Source organism: Theobroma cacao, chromosome 1 (assembly GCF_000208745.1).
Source record: "Theobroma cacao cultivar B97-61/B2 chromosome 1, Criollo_cocoa_genome_V2, whole genome shotgun sequence".
NCBI classification, from domain to species: Eukaryota; Viridiplantae; Streptophyta; class Magnoliopsida; order Malvales; family Malvaceae; genus Theobroma; species Theobroma cacao.
The window spans coordinates 35,598,069-35,611,577 of NC_030850.1; the positions used below are offsets into that span (position 1 = coordinate 35,598,069).

The 13,509-nt window shown below is 37.5% G+C and overlaps 4 protein-coding genes and 1 pseudogene across 5 annotated transcripts; 2 read left to right on the forward strand and 3 right to left on the reverse strand.

Moving 5' to 3' along the window:
• On the forward strand, positions 219-3,677 carry LOC18614343 (vesicle-associated protein 1-3). Of its 2 annotated transcripts, none has more exons than XM_007052060.2 (8): positions 219-432; positions 860-930; positions 1,025-1,106; positions 1,287-1,402; positions 1,496-1,657; positions 1,804-1,845; positions 2,588-2,665; positions 3,296-3,677. In XM_007052060.2, exons 1-8 carry the CDS (start codon positions 381-383, stop codon positions 3,407-3,409), a joined length of 717 nt encoding a protein of 238 aa, XP_007052122.2. In that variant the 5' UTR covers positions 219-380; the 3' UTR covers positions 3,410-3,677. The 2 variants fall into 2 exon arrangements, with proteins under 2 accessions (XP_007052122.2, XP_017969376.1); XM_018113887.1 differs by having other exon boundaries at positions 370-601.
• On the reverse strand, positions 4,022-6,410 carry LOC18614345 (annotated as a pseudogene).
• On the reverse strand, positions 6,505-6,932 carry LOC108660481. The gene has a single exon (XM_018113888.1). It carries the CDS (start codon positions 6,851-6,853, stop codon positions 6,656-6,658), a length of 198 nt encoding a protein of 65 aa, XP_017969377.1. The 5' UTR covers positions 6,854-6,932; the 3' UTR covers positions 6,505-6,655.
• LOC18614348 (putative lipid-binding protein At4g00165) lies at positions 10,143-10,787 on the forward strand. The gene has a single exon (XM_007052066.2). The coding sequence runs from the start codon at positions 10,285-10,287 to the stop codon at positions 10,690-10,692; it is 408 nt and encodes a 135-aa protein (XP_007052128.2). The 5' UTR covers positions 10,143-10,284; the 3' UTR covers positions 10,693-10,787.
• LOC18614349 (14 kDa proline-rich protein DC2.15) lies at positions 11,819-12,606 on the reverse strand. The gene has a single exon (XM_007052067.2). The coding sequence runs from the start codon at positions 12,390-12,392 to the stop codon at positions 11,973-11,975; it is 420 nt and encodes a 139-aa protein (XP_007052129.2). The 5' UTR covers positions 12,393-12,606; the 3' UTR covers positions 11,819-11,972.

The window sequence follows — 13,509 nt, forward strand, 5'->3', positions numbered from 1 at the left end:
AAAAATTAAAATAGTATAGAACCAATAATTATAGCATGGGCCCAAAAACTCAAAATTCCCACAATTTCATTTTGAAATTCATTTTTTACCCTTGGTTTGCTTGATTTACGCTAAACTTTATAGGAGTACGCGCGTTATCATGATCAACGGTTAAGAACGGTCACAGACATCACCCCCAAGTGAAATTAGTATCATTTTAACCAAATAAAGAAAAATGATAAAGGAAAATACCTTTGAAACTGCTTCCTTCTGCCCTTTCTTTCTTCACGATCTCCGCAGATTCCAGCATTTCCTTTTCCCCACAATCTCTAAATTTGTTTTTATTTTCCCTTACCTAAGAGAATTTGTTTTTCTTTTTGTAAGTCTGTTGATAAGGAGCCATGAGTACGGGGGATCTTATCAATATTCAACCAACAGAGCTTAAATTCCCATGTAAGTTGTTTCTCACCTGCATTTCCTTTTCCAGTTTGATGCTTTGTTTTCTTTAAGTTTGGTGTTAAAGCATAAACAAGCGAAATAAAGGAAACCAAATAAGGAATGTTTGGAACGTCGATCTGATGTAATAGTTTCGTGAAGATCATTTCGATCATGCCAAACGAAGGTTTATTCATTTTATGCAAGTATAATTTGGTTGACTTACTTTATTTGTCTCATCATATTCCCTAATTTGAGATAAATCGGAAGAATGATACTAGATTTAGTAAATTTTAAACCTAGGCATAAATTAACAGTAGTATTTAGGTTTTAATCTGTTTAAGGAAGACGTTAGTTTTTTTTTTTTGTTTTGAATTTTTAATTGAAGTTTTTTGTTTTTGGGTTTTATTTTCTTCTATGGAATACGTGGCTTGTTATTTCAAAGTTGAATTGAGGAAGCAAAGTACATGTTCTATGCAATTGACCAACAAGACAGAAAAATATGTTGCCTTCAAGGTAATTGATTGTTTCATTTCATTTTACTGTGATTGGATTTTAGATTGGATGCTTGTATGATATGAAATTTTCCCCTTTTAACATTCTTTAACAGGTTAAAACTACCAACCCCAAGAAATATTGTGTCCGTCCCAACACTGGTGTTGTTCTACCTGGAAGTACATGTAATGTCACTGGTAAGTGTTCTGTAATTTATTAAGTTTTAACAAGAGTTGTTTCCTTATAGTTTATGCTTTTGATCCCTGTGGCAGCTAACTCATTTGCGTTTAATTGTCTTGTTCCATTTTTGTGTCCTTGAATGTACCTTATTTCTTTTATTTCTTCTTGGTTTATTGATATGGAATTAACCCTTGCAGTTACGATGCAAGCTCAAAAGGAGGCACCTCCTGATATGCAGTGCAGGGACAAGTTCCTCCTCCAGAGTGTGGTTGCTCCAGATGGTACAACTAACAAGGACGTAACTTCAGAAATGGTATGATGGCTATGCCTATGATGTTTCTTTTGTCAACTTTGTGGTTTCTGCTTTATGTTGGTTGGATGTAAATTGGTGCGGTTTGGAATGCAGTTTAACAAGGAAAATGGTCGGGTTGTGGAGGAATTCAAATTGCGGGTCATTTACATTCCTGCTAATCCCCCCTCTCCTGTTCCTGAAGGATCTGAGGAGGGGACTCCTCCCAGAGCATCTATGCAAGAAAATGGGAACCAAAATGTTGCATCATATGAGGATGTAAGTGTCTTGTGTTGTTGCTGGCAGGAAAGAAAATATTATCTCTTCTTTTCCCCTTGCTTTTATCAACTATTAATGGAGAATGGCATTACCCATTAGTGATATACTTTGTGTTCTTTTGTTGCTCAATTAATACCAAAATTTAGGTATCAAGATCTTTAGAGGAGACTAAAGAAAAGTCCTCAGAGGTATATCATCTCTCTGTTGCTTTGTTAATATCAAACTTTTTCTATAAATAAGCATTTCATCTTAATAATTATCACTTTATCTTGGTTCATGGTTGTAATCTCTGAGACTGATTGGGTTCCTTAACATTTCCCTCTCATCTAATCTCCTTATTGTTTTCAGAATATGAAATATGCATTTCAAATATGTAGGCAGTGAATGTTATTGTTTTGCCATTTGCTTTATGCCTATTGCACTTATAATAACCTAGTTTAGACTCATTTGGAATTATCTTCTCACTGCAACTAATAGATGTTCTAGGTATACTTAAAGTGTGTAGTGATGAATGACAGTAAAATCCTGCCAAAAGAATAAAGAAGGGTACATATGTGGGGGATTAAAGTTTCTCTACCTTCTCATGATATTTATTTTTGTAAGGCTGAATGATAATTAATCTTTATTAGAAAATTAATTCATAACCCATGCAATTTTGTGACATACTCACGTCTGATATTTGTACGTGCATTAATGTTTTTATTAATCATTATGGTTGAGATGTATTTAATTAGGTGAAACTAGCTCTATGGTTGAGATATCATCAAACTCTTTCTCATATAACGAAAATTATATCAACATGACACATTGCAGTATTTGCTAACATTCCCCTGTTTCATATCCATCATTTAGATATGATTTTAACAGTTGTTCTGCAGTTCTACTTTCCTTTTTCTTATAGGGTTGTTTTAAATGCACTTTTATCTCCAGGCATGGTCTCTGATCTCAAAGTTGACAGACGAGAAAGCTTCTGCTTTGCAGCAAAATAAGAGGCTACTTCAGGAACTGGTATGACCATACACTAGCAGATATCTTTGTGTTGATTATTTTATGCATCTGAGAGTATCAATTATTGTTACCTTTCATGGTCTCTGATATATTATGTTCATCTTTTTTGATGTCCTATTTCCATTGATTCTGTTTGGTCTCACCCCAACTCTAATGTGCTGTATGTCACACCAGTGCAATGCTGTGGGGAGCCCTCCCACCACACTGCGCCCCATATTTTCCCCCAAAGTGCACCCTTAGGCCGCCACCCTGACCCCCACCCGGGGCATGCCAAAGCGGTGAAATTTAATTTGGGAAGAGATTAAAGCAAGATTTTAATGTTGCCTTTGGCATAATGACTGCTTTGCAGTTAATATTGCTCCTTGTTACTGCTTTCTGCTCACCTCCATAACCATGTCTGTAGGACATTATGAAATATTCCTTCTTTAACCCTTTTTGTTTGTCTCCACCTCTCCCTTCATTTTTCCGATGTAATCCCTTGTTATGGGAATGCTGCTATGTTTTGGTGTTTCACATTGTAGTCTTCCTGTTCTCATTCTTCTTGCTGATTCTCTTTTGTATAAATTTATAACTGTAATTTATTCCTATTTATGCTCATTACGTCTTTGCCATAACACATTCATCATGCAGGAACTGATGAGAAAAGAAATTAGTAAAAGTCGTGCTGGTGGCTTCTCTCTAACGTTTGTGGTGCTACTTGGTCTTCTTGGTTTCCTGATTGGCTATCTCATAAAGAGAGTTTAGGAAGAACTGCAGTTGGAACCATCTGTTATTCAAAAATCTGGGTGCAAGCAGTAATTGGCTGCCTTGTTTTAATTTTTTTTGTCCTGGACTTTTAGGTCCTTGCCTTTTAGTGTGTAAAAATCGTAGCCCCGATAATGTGTTAATCATAGTGAAATGATTGATTGCTCAAGTTTGAACAGGTGAATTGAGTCTGTGGTGGTTAGATAGTTGCAAAAGCATATGTAAACTAAGATATTCTTAATGAATTTGCCTTTTCCTTGCAGCTCCACGAGTAATGCCTTCATTCCTTCATAATTTCGTATTTTGAGCAGCTTGAACAAAGCTGATGCTTGCATTTTTCCAACACTGCTACATTGGAATCCTTGTTGAAGCATCCCGTCTCTGCTTCCAGAAACAGTTTATCAGTGACTACCCTGGAAGTATGTTGGCATAATATCTGATAAAGTTCTCCTGTAATCCCTGTTTCTATCTTTTCTTTCCTGCTTGATATTTGCGGTTAGATGTGTGTGAGATAAGTAGAGAAAGAGATAGAGAGGGACAAAGAAGCTCATCTTCCTCAGATTGTAGCATTATACTGGTTGGAACTTGAGGAAGAAAAAGGGAAAAGGATTATTGCCTCTTCAAAGGATAACAGGTTAACTTAAGAATAATTCAGTACAAAACGTCTGTGGAAGTTAATTGGAAGAATCTATCTCATGTACCCATTTGTAAACATCCCATGTATCCCGATAATTGTCGCCATAATATGATTTAATTTCCTTCATGGAGAAAAACATACTTCCCTCCACTTTACCAGTGGCCTCGAGTCCAACTGTGCAACAAGCCAATTTTCATAGTCAAACTGCCACCAAGACAACAATAAAGACGTTAAGAGGAAAGAGAGAGATGGACTTTGGTTGGGAAAAGTGGAAACCTTGTCCTGCTAAAGGTTGTGAGTCTGATGCGCGGGGCATCCAGTCTTCTCCATCCGACGGTAAAGTTCTTGAACAGAAATCGCCATCTCTTTTTGGGTCGGCAGCTATACCTTGCCAGACAAAACATTTGCCACCCATTTCGCTTGTTATTCTATTACTAGAGTGGGCACTGTCTGATTGTGTAAACAACTATTAGATAGATGACTCATAGTGACAGGACTGGAAAGTTCACTTTTCTTGCTCAGAAACATTGATTAGCCATGAATATAATGCTTCGGAAGCATTCCAAACAAATGGACGAGAGAAGTTTACCCTGTTAGGTAGTCCCACAAAAGAAAGCCAAGGAGCTAAGCTTGGTGGAAAAACATGTTTATACAGAGGTCCAACACGGTTGTTTTCCACAGTAATTATCCCATTTGATCTAAGAAATGGGAAATGGTATTTGTACCTGCAAGAGATTTTGTTTATCAGGAAAAAAGTATAGGAAAGAATAGATTCAATTATTTTTGGACATACCCAGTACAGTGGATAAGGACATCTGCATCAACAATTGATCCATCTTGGAATACCACGTTACCATCTTTACGAGCGCATTCAATCTGCAAGAAAGTCACAGTCTATCAGGAAAAACGACCCGCTTAAGGTTTAACTTCAAAAAGCAACTTAGCTGGTAAAATGAACACGAAACCATTGAATGCTGCCAAGTGTTCTTATGATTTTCCAGCTTTTTCAACTGGAAACCAGGTCCTCTAACACCCTGATGAACTTGTTTTGCAAGAGGGGAGACCTCTTTCAAGATGTCACTGGCACTTGATCCGTTCCCGATTGCTACCACAATCTGTCAGCCAGAACCCAGAATTAATTCAACAACCTGTGTGTTCTCTTGGTCGAGCCCATGTATTAATATCAGGGTCGCAGCTTCAGCCTTAAAGAGAGCTGCAGGTTGATAATTAAAAGAGCAATACTGAATTTTGATTGTGTATTTTCCAATACCTTATTTTCAAACTGTTCAGGAGTCCGATAGTTATGGCTATGCATTTGCAATCCTGGCCAAGCATCCTGCCTAAAACATGACAAAACAGAGAAAATTTAACCTGGTAATGGAGTTAAAAGTAGAAAACATTACATTGGAATGAAAGTGGGTGTTAATTCTTTGGGAGGAAGAAAACAGATGGGATTTTACTATCAATGAGATGTAGAGATCAGGTAAGATAGAATCATAAATAAACAACAAAGCTGCCACTTTGGGAAAGAATACTGATGGATTTGGAAACTTCCAAGCAGCAATAGCGATGGTAAGTTGAGATTGTAGCATCAATTCAAGTACCTGGAAATTCTGCAATTTTTGGCTCCGTGTGTTTACCATTGCAAACAACCACAGCCTCAAACACCTCCTCTCTTGATTCCCATCTCGACTCCGTCCCTCGAGTCCTAGACTCAACAACCCACTCGTGACTCGCCTCATCAACTTGCTCAACTCGAAGCACTTCATGCCCGAATCGAATCGACTTCACCAACCCAAAGTCCCGAGCAAAATCCTCAAGGAACCTGAGCACCTCTTCATGACCCGGAAAAGATCTCGGATCCCCACCTTCTTTCTTCACAAATGGATAGTCCAAGAAGCCCATAATGTTCCTGGGGAGGTTAACTCGAAGGGATCTGTAAAGGCTAGAATGAACTATTTCCCGATTCGGGTCAATGCCCAAAGGGTCGGTCGCCACTCGTGGATTATAGAGCCATGTGCCACCAACATTATTGCTTTTTTCAAAGACCGTGACCCGGTAGCGTTCTCTTTGAAGCTCCCTGGCCGTCATCAGCCCTGCAGTGCCAGCTCCGATGACCGCTACGTTATAAGATTGTGCCATTTTAAGTACTTCAACGATGGAGGCTAGCTATTAAAACGTTGGGTTTTTTTATCATTTACACCGCCAGATTCCGAATTTCTTAAGCCACAAGCGAAAACCTTAATTTATCCAAAAAATAATTTTTAATGATGTACATAATTTGGTTGCCATGGCTTAGTTCCAGATACTTTCAAATTGTTTAATCTAACATGGTGGGGCTCATCAGGATTGCGATCTGCATCGCTACTTTTGTTGGCTCTCTTGGCCTGAACTGGCAGCCAAATGTCAAAGCTGTGAAACTGAAATGTTAAACAACATCCAAAGATGAAGCCTCAGATAACAAAAAAAGATAATCAACTGTTCTACTCCAATAACCCAGTGAAGGGTAAATATTACATTCGAAAAAGAATCAATAAACCCAGAAATCTTCAAACAAGAATTACAGTTTCCCTTTCCCTTTCCCTATCTATTGGTCTTATAACATGTTCTTATTTAGAAGCGCCGCCGTCGTCGTCATCTATTCTGGTGCTAGCTCTGGGTTTGCGGTAGTTTTCTTCAACGTGCTTGGCTATAACAAAGCCGGTGTTTGCGAGCTTTCCGATGTTAGGAACATTATAATTCTGAGCAAGGTAGACACCAAAAAGCGTCCCCGCCATGACAGAGAAGGCGGTCCTTATGATACCCATCTCTTTCGATTGGATCCCAAGGAAGAAGAAACAACGCAGAGAGGAAATAAACGTTGAACTATACTGGTCGCTTATTTACTGTTGTGGCTTGGCTCAACAAGAATGGGCAATTTCTACACCAAATTGGCGTATGGCCCAAGTTTTTCCTTTTTTCTTTTTAATTTACTTGTGTCATGCTACAAGATACCCTCTTTCCCAAGGGTCAACCAATCGGTAGTCAACTCACACTTAGGCAAATGTTCATAAATTAACTGTAGTTCCAACCAATAAGGGTTTTTTTTCCCTATCAAATTCTATTAACATGATTTTCTTTCCTTTTTCAATGATAAATTTTGTACCGTCATCAGCATCTAAACATTTGACTGTTCGAATCTCTTGTTTTCAATTAAAAAAAAATTTATAGTGTCATCATGTTCTACCCAACACTAGGACAATTGGATTAACAGGATTGATCAATATAAAGTTAGCATTCTGCCTCTGGACAATACACTGCTCTGCCTTGTGCAATAGCCAACAGGTTAATTTACTTGATTTGAATCTTGAGTAATTTGATCGTGGGAAGCAAGTAGGTTGGTCAGAATCTCAACGCAATAAGAAATTCAGGGAAAAAAAAAGGGGGGAGGGCAAGAAAAGAAGAAGAAGAAGATCAAACCCTTAACATAGCCATTAGCAAGGATTAATGATTAATTAATCTAGATTATGTTGGCTTTGCAAGCATCATACATGTTTAATCAATGATTAGTATTATCATTATTGAATTATATTTATGGTTTCCTTAAATATTGTTTAATTGATATTTCTAGTTTTTTCTTTTGATTTGTTTTTTATAAAAAAACAAAGAAATATTAACCAAACATCGTCTTAATGTGGAAGATTTTTCTCTTTAAAATTAACTTTCATTTGTTACTCCTTTTGTAAGTAGAACAAACAACTTATCAATTCCTACAATGACAATAAACTATTACTCGTAATCTCTGAATTGTGCTGCATGCCCTTCACACATACTTAAAAAAGATTTAGAAACTCAAACCATGAACAAATTGCTCAAGGAAATGCCTTATATAGAATGGGAATTTCAGATGAAGAAGATAGAGCATGGAGAAAAGAACTGAAGAAGGTACATCATGTGAAACCCCTTTAGTATTTAATGGCAGGGAGAGATCGGTAAGAAGGAGTCGGACGAGATTAAGCAGAACTGAAACAGTTAAACACACATCAACTAGAAAGCTACATAATTCTTTTCTGATAACTAGACATATAACACTTTCTTCATTCACAAGCTGCCAAGTGTTGCTACAGTTTGTTGCTCTGCTTGCGGTCCTGGATGCGCATCAGTACTGGGTTTCTTTTCGTTTGCTCCACGAGTCCGAGGACAACGCCAGTTGCCTCCTCGGATTTGTTCGTGACGTTGGCAACGTTCGAATCCTCGAGTTAAAAAGACCCCGCACATCGTCCCCAACAGAAACGTGGCACCAGTCTTCATCATACTCATTTCGGTTGATGATGAACTTTTAAAGGATCAAAGATCGAGCAAATTCAGGAAAAACTTTAGGAGATTATGCAAGTGAAAATGGGTTTTCATTGTGCTGTTCCAAGGCCTTGTTCCGCAATCATTTATAGAGAAGGGTCACATCAGGCTTGCCCCTTCTCCAAGGCTCAACCCAAGTCCATTATATTATCTTGCTTGAGCATCAAATTTCTTCTGGACCCACTTCCAATTAAAATAAGAAACTGATGCGAGGTGGTATTTGTGGTAAGTTGTTTCTTGGAAGGTCATGACAGTTGACCGCTTATGGGCAGCAAGGCCAGTTACTTTATCTTCCCAAAGCCCAAACATTTAAGAATCCAAGAAGCTTTTGGGCTAACCTCTCGACTTGGGTGCATGTTGGAAAGGCCCACTAACCTTCCGACCTGTATCAACCTGAAACTTTTGGGATTAAATTTTCCCATTTTGTGTCAACTTTTCAGAATATAAAATTGTATAAGTTATAGAAAAATCTAAATTATATATTGAAAAGTCTGAATTGAATATTGAGAAATTTATATTATGTATATAAAAAATCATGCGACACCTCAAATAAAAGAAAATAAAAACGTAATCAAACCTTGAAGCTTTGTTTGAACTTTTTTTTAATTATAGATATAAAAATTTAATTTCAATTAACAAACAACATTATAATATAATATTATAGTATAGTCTATCTAAGTAATAATATTATATAATAACTCAAATAAATAAACTTCAAAAGAAAAAAAACTCTAACTAATTCCCAGGCTTTTGTTCTTAAAACCCAAGGAACTTTTGCACTAATGTTCCCTCCCACCAACCTTGCGGCCTGTTATAGTATTTACTACTCTTGCATGGAATAGGATTCCAGGTTTTCTTTCATGATTCACCCTATAAAAGCAATCGAGGCCAATAAAGTCAAACCACCCAGTTTCGTCGCCATTGCTGCACAAGAGAGCTCAAGTGCCTTAGCTCAATCTGCATAACAAAGATGAAAGAAAAAGGAGGAGAAGATAGAAGCGATTGTTCCATGTGCAATAAACTCGTGGCATGTTTCTTCACGATTCTGACTTGTGCATGTCTTCGCGTCATAATCAAGGAGATCGTACGACATCCCACCGCTGTACCAAACCAATCTCCTTCAGAGGTCATAATCCTCGTACTCTCGTTGAGCTCCATGACTTTCTTCACTCTCTTTGCGGCTGCAAGTTTTCTCATGAAGATATATGATGAACTCACGAGGCATAGAAAGATTTCAGACACATCAGAACCAGAACCTAGCAATTCGATTTTTGTGCATCATAATCATAACTATAAATTTAATTTTACTATGCACTGTTTTCCCTGATTTATATATATTACTCTTAGTTTCAAATTCTCTAAATTATTTCATATTTTTTTTTCATAATTTTATGTTATATGTTCTATCTTACGTTATCAATTAAAAATTTTAACTTTCAAGTTTTAAATCTTAAATCTAAACTCTAAACTTTGATAACAGAAACACATAAATTCACAATAAGAACGAAATTAATATAAAAAATTTACTAAACACGTGATGTAAAATTATGAAAAATTAATATCTCTGAACGAGACATCAAATAGAAAAAGAAGATTTTTATTCATCAAAATCAACCAGACCCGCTAAATCTTGGTTGTTTCTACCGATGGTAGAACAATGCCATGTGCTAGTAGATTTACTGCTACGAATTAGGGCCACAAGCCAGGGTGAAGCCAAGGACAAATATTTTGTAGGTTTTGAGCAATACCAATCACAAATCCACACACAAAAAAAATAAAAATCAAGCTTCCAGCTTTCTACACCATCCCTTCATATTGTAGCATCGCAAACTTGATCCAACAAAATCTTCTCTATAAATTTCTTGTGCATGCCAACCTTGCTCTTCATTTCCTGTGAACAAGAATGGCATCGAAGGGTTGTAAGAAGGCAGCAACTCTTTTCATTCTGCTTAACATCTTATTTTTCACTTTCGTTTCATCTCATAAGGTCGTCACATGCCCACCTCCACCAACATCTCTACCTTCGCCTCCCTCTGTCCCAAAGAAGCCCGCCAAATGTCCCAAAGATACGCTTAAGTTTGGGGTCTGCGGGTCCTGGTTGGGATTGGTTCACGAGGTCGTTGGGACTCCACCTAGTAAGGAGTGTTGTACACTGATTGCAGGTCTAGCTGATCTCGAGGCTGCCTTGTGTTTATGTACTGCGATTAAGGCCAATGTGCTTGGAGTCATCAAGGTCAAAACACCTGTTGCACTCACTTTGCTGATAAATGCGTGTGGGAAAAAGGTTCCGGAAGGATTTGTGTGTGCATAGAATTTCTTCCTCTCCTCTCTTGTCTCTGTTTCTTTTGACAGCACCATGTGTCAGCAATGAAAACTGTGGTTGAAATTGTCCTTGCCTTATTTTCAGGATTCCTGGTTTGGGGTTCTGTTTAGAGTTAAATGCTTAGCTAGTTAACAGCATTCTATGCCTACATTTTAACCCTCTTGTTTTCTCTTTTCACTGGATAAACCTGACCAGACACAACCAAATTGTGCTCAAATTGTTAATGGTACACGCACTTGCAAAACAAAATCTTACTTGAAATTGGGATTGTGCTGAAAGGGATTCTGATAGCTGGCAGAATCAAACTGGTATTTCATTTCAACCTGCAAGTTCTATGCTTAGAGTTCCAACACACATAAATTAAATTTACTGTTCAGCTTTTGAATGAATGTACTTTTTTTTTTTATTTTTTTGAATGAATGTACTTAATGATTTGATTAGAAAATTATTATATTTAACGATAAAAGAATATTGACAACCCTCATTCAAGTTCACATGACCTCCTGGCTCTGCAGTTCTGTCTCACTTACTGTAAAACGTACAAATTGCAGTGAAAAGGAAAAAAAAAATTGAAGAAGAATACTAGAGAAGACAAAAATGGCAATCAATAGCAGATTTTTCTCGATGCCATTTGACATTTTGCCCTATGCAGAGTCCACAGGGAACCAGCTCCTTTACAAGTAGTCTCTGCATATCTTGGCCACCGTTTAATTACTTAAGTAATCAGTAAGCGTGCATTATGGGTTTGTAACCGGGATTTTGGATGATTAAAGTCATAGATCACCGCCCAGAACAGTAACTGCGTTTCTTGTCCTTTACCATGCATTATACCCTTTGGTTTTATGTTTTTTCTAGTCGGGAATTTGTCTCGTTCAGGATTACCCACGTGAACTTTTTTGTCGGATCTCTAATTTTATATGTCCAGATATTGTTTTCGTAATAGCTGAGCTGAAAGTCACGTACCCTGTCCTATCATGTCATTGGTCCTACTACGAAATTATGGCATGATTTTGTTGATCTTTAAGGGTCGAAAGTAATCTTGTTCTGTTGAAACAAAGATTGAACTTTGTTACAGTTAAGCATAAGATCATCGTCGGAATCAAATCCATGCACATTAAATCCAATAAATAAAAGTTTATTTCTTCTAGAAAAAGAGCGTACGGATCGAGTTGATCACCACAATATCAAACTGATGAATGACACAAACAAACGAAATGAAAGCTTTAAACAACAGAGAAAGAATCATGAAATGAAGATCAAAAGCACAATCAGGCGCATTGGAAGCCTTTAGGGACATTTTTACCGCAGTAGTTCAAGAGCAAGCTCAAGGAGACTGGGACATTGAGGTTGATTCCCAAAATGTTGGCATTGATGGCAGTGCAAAGGCAAACAGCGGCTTCAAGATCAGCGAGACCCTGGATGAGAGGGCAGCAAGGGGTCTTTGGTGGGGTACCAACGACGAGGTGAATCAAGTCATTCAGTACGTTGGCACATACACCTAACTTGAGGGTATCCCTTGGGCAAGAGGCTGCAGCTGGTGGCCTCGTGGATGGAGGGTTTGTCTTTGGTGGGTGTTTAGGAGTCTTGGGCTCTGGTGGGCAAGGGACCGAAGTTGAAGTGACCAGACTGAAAAAGAGAAGGTTAAGAGAGAGGAGAAGAGCTGTGGTTGCAACAGACTTGGAAGCCATTTTTGAAACTCTCACAGTACTCTTTAGAGTATGTCACTGCCAGAGGAAGGTATATGTTTTTTGGTGTGGTGAATAAAGCTAGCTAGGTTAGGGTTTATATAGATGGAAATTTTGATTTATTTTGGAATTGAAGAAAATATGACACAAGGAGACCCCATGTGAGCAGATTTGATTTGAGATAAAAAACACCGCAATGGCTGGCGGTGCCACTTGGGAGAATAAGCCATGTTTCAAACTTCGGATCACTGCTGGATTTCATTATTATGCCTTCTACCACCCCATTAAAAAAAATACTACCAAAACCCTATTTGTTTTGAGACTTTCCTTTCTTTGTCTTCATCCTCAAAGTCATTATTGGCTTCTTCTTTACCTGGCTAACCTGTTTACATCTGTCATTTCTGAAAGATAAACGCTTCAAATGACTGTTCCTGATTCAAGATCCCATCAAACTGATGAAAACCCTCTTTTGCCTTGTGCAGCTTCTCATACCATTCGAGCTGTCTAAATTGACACCTCCCTCCTCTCCTTTGCGTAATTTGTCAAGAAATATGCTAAAAAAATCTCTGAAATTTGACCAAAAATTTTCCTAGAAAAAGAAAGCCACTCTGTCTGCATACGTCCTTAATCTCCTAACAATCACGGGTTCCATAATATTTATACAAAAAAAGAAGTACAAATAATTATAATGATGAATTTGTTTGAGGTGTCGTCAACTACAACTAGAAAGAAGCTTATTTTCTGCCATAAAATTGAAAAATTTTGTTCAATCTTTAATAAATTATTCACCACAAAAGAAATCTCGAATAAAATCAGGCATAAAAATTCTCACTAGGACCTTGTTTTATCATCAATATCTTTGACTATTCCTTACAAAATTACTGTGAAATCTGTAATCCATGATCGGAAGAATTCATTCAGGGCTGTGCTCCTTTTTATACAATTTCCTTCATTAACTTGGCTCTTCCTACGTCTTTGTGTAAACATTAGAGAAAAATTATCTCCAAAAAGAAAAAGAAATTAATGAAATTTCCTAGATTCTGTCTGCTTGATCAGGACATGGGCATTATCATTTCAAGCAGACAAGTTGAAGCATCCGCATGCACATGTGATAACAGCT

What these genes read in the sequence shown, in the direction of transcription:
- LOC108660481 (XM_018113888.1), bottom strand. Translation starts at nt 6,853, where the DNA reads ATGGGTATCATAAGGACCGCCTTCTCTGTCATGGCGGGGACGCTTTTT.
- LOC18614349 (XM_007052067.2), bottom strand. Translation starts at nt 12,392, where the DNA reads ATGGCTTCCAAGTCTGTTGCAACCACAGCTCTTCTCCTCTCTCTTAAC.
- LOC18614348 (XM_007052066.2), top strand. Translation starts at nt 10,285, where the DNA reads ATGGCATCGAAGGGTTGTAAGAAGGCAGCAACTCTTTTCATTCTGCTT.
- LOC18614343 (XM_007052060.2), top strand. Translation starts at nt 381, where the DNA reads ATGAGTACGGGGGATCTTATCAATATTCAACCAACAGAGCTTAAATTC. An exon ending in AGGACGTAACTTCAGAAATG is followed by an intron (nt 1,403 to 1,495) that starts GTATGATGGCTA and finishes TTTGGAATGCAG; the next exon opens with TTTAACAAGGAAAATGGTCG. An exon ending in AGAGGCTACTTCAGGAACTG is followed by an intron (nt 2,666 to 3,295) that starts GTATGACCATAC and finishes TTCATCATGCAG; the next exon opens with GAACTGATGAGAAAAGAAAT.